General features: G+C 46.7%; 1 protein-coding gene across 1 annotated transcript in view; it reads left to right on the plus strand.

The window, feature by feature from the left end:
* scarb2c (scavenger receptor class B, member 2c) overlaps positions 1–2,500 on the plus strand; it is a 20,916-nt gene that overhangs the window by 5,014 nt on the left and 13,402 nt on the right. The window contains exons 5-6 of the mRNA XM_052105887.1: positions 1,209–1,300; positions 1,429–1,548. Coding sequence (XP_051961847.1) covers positions 1,209–1,300; positions 1,429–1,548 — 212 coding nt within the window. The remainder of the gene's footprint in view (positions 1–1,208; positions 1,301–1,428; positions 1,549–2,500) is intronic.

Consider the following 2,500-nt stretch of genomic DNA (forward strand, 5'->3'; position numbering starts at 1 on the left):
TTCGGGCGTGTCTGTAGCATGCACCATGCCAAACCACATTTACTGCCAACATCGTCGTCTAGTGGGTTAACTGGTTTCGTCTGGGCCGTACTCCAATGATAGTCTATGTTCAGTACTAATGTAAATAAAACAGCACATGCATTGACTTCTAAATCCACCTTTGCATCGTTTATTCAATGCATGACTCGTCTGCCGCGTTAACGTAATGTCTGTGTCTCTATTTGTCGGCTTTTCTCAGCCAATTAATTGCACTAAATGTCATAAATGCGTTTAAATACTAAAGTTGCTGGTTTCACATGTTCATTCAGTGTTTAGTGTATAAAAAATAATGCATGCAAAAAAATATGCCCCCTTACATAATAAAGACTGTTCCTACCATAGACTGTAAAAAAAGATGGCCGACGCCCCTTCACTCTTTTCCATCGGTGAGAACTGAAGCCGCCAGTGTCCCGATGTGGCGCTGACATCTTGGGACTTGAGTCTGCGCAGTTGCGATTTCGGGACCAGACCTGCGCAGTAGTGAGCAGGAAGTAAAGCCGCGAAATCAAGGCCCCGCCCTCACTCTCGCTGAATCAATCGCAAGCACACGCCCCTTTTGACTTTTGACTTATGACGGTGTGAAATAATTAATTATAGAAATGTAGATATTAAATTTAAAGCTCCAATCTCCTCAGTCCTCCGAAGATCCCGAAAAAAAGTCAGTTGGTGCTTCAGTGACTACTTCAGTGAGAACCTGTCAATCACAGCTGTCAATCATGATGTCACAGCAGCGTTTTTATAGCACCAAATAACTAAAAACAAACTTCTTTTGAAAACAAACACTTGAAATGACATCAACGTGATAGAAACGACAGTAAATGACAGAAACTATCTTTGGAAAAAAGATATGTGAAGTGTAATTGAATTGTTTAGTTGGTCTCACGTCCCGCTGAATAACATGGGGAGGCGGGGCTTATGACCTATACTAGGACCAGCCACCGGGGGGCGATCGAGACGTTTTGGCTTCACTTGGTTCCGACCATCACAGCAATTCTAGCTTGAAGTACCACCCTCATGTTTTCAGCAGGGGGCAGTAAGCGCAAGTTCAGGGCCTTGAAACGTGTTTATGATGCGATGCAACCCAACTTAGAAGTGCTTTAAAAAGTGCTGAGAATTTCTATTGACTCTCATGAATTAGTTTCATTCTTCTATCACTGATTATGTTTCAGAAAAACGGCACAGATGATGGGGAATACGTGCTCTTCACGGGGAGGCGGAACTATCGGGACTTTGCTCGTATAGACATGTGGAATGGACAGAGGTGACGTCAACACAAACTCCTCCGACCTACACAACATTGATCTCCATAAGATAAAGCCGGCTCATATGCATGAATAGCACGAGCACAGCACATTATATTATTGATTATTATGTGTGTTCGATTATCAGTTCATTAGACTGGTGGAGCACGGCTGAGTGTAACATGATCAACGGCACAGACGGAGCGTCCTTCCATCCGGTCATCACAAAAGCAGAAAAACTCGATATATTCTCATCTGATCTGTGCAGGTATGAAGCTCGCTGTCAATCACAGCTCAATATTGTAGGTGGATCATGTTCAGAACAATATACAATCACACTACTCTTGCTGTTTCTTATATATCGGCTTTACCGATTAATCGGTGCAGATAGTTGCTTTTTGGAACAATCGGTTTATTGGCCAAAATCTATGCCGAATCGGCATGTTCAATCCATGTTCCTCTGATCATTTATATTGAAACGAGGGCGGGGAGCCTGGGTATGAATCACAGGGCATGCTGAGTGACTCCAGCCAGGTGTCCTTAGCAACCAAATTGGCCCGGTTGCTAGGGAGGGTAGAGTCACATGGGGTAACCTCCTCCAGGTCGCTATAATGTGGTTCTCGCTCTCGGTGGGGCGTGTGGTGAGTGACTTTAGCCAGGTCTCCTTAGCAACCAAATTGGCCCGGTTGCTAGGGAGGGTAGAGTCACATGGGGTAACCTCCTCGTGGTCGCTATAATGTGGTTCTTGCTCTCGGTGGGGCGTGTGGTGAGTGACTTTAGCCAGGTCTCCTTAGCAACCAAATTGGCCCGGTTGCTAGGGAGGGTAGAGTCACATGGGGTAACCTCCTCCAGGTCGCTATAATGTGGTTCTCGCTCTCGGTGGGGCGTGTGGTGAGTGACTTTAGCCAGGTCTCCTTAGCAACCAAATTGGCCCGGTTGCTAGGGAGGGTAGAGTCACATGGGGTAACCTCCTCGTGGTCGCTATAATGTGGTTCTCGCTCTCGGTGGGGCGTGTGGTGAGTTGTGTGTGGATGCTGCGGAGAATAGCGTGAAGCCTCCACACGCGCTACATCTCCATGGTAACACGCTCAACAAGTCACGTGATAAGATGCGCGGGATTGACGGTCTCAGACGCGGAGGCAACTGAGATTCGTCCTCCACCACCCGGATTGAGGCGAGTCACTACACCACTACGAAGACTCAGAGCACATCGGGAATTG

This window comes from Xyrauchen texanus, chromosome 35, assembly GCF_025860055.1.
Source record: "Xyrauchen texanus isolate HMW12.3.18 chromosome 35, RBS_HiC_50CHRs, whole genome shotgun sequence".
Lineage (NCBI taxonomy): Eukaryota > Metazoa > Chordata > Actinopteri > Cypriniformes > Catostomidae > Xyrauchen > Xyrauchen texanus.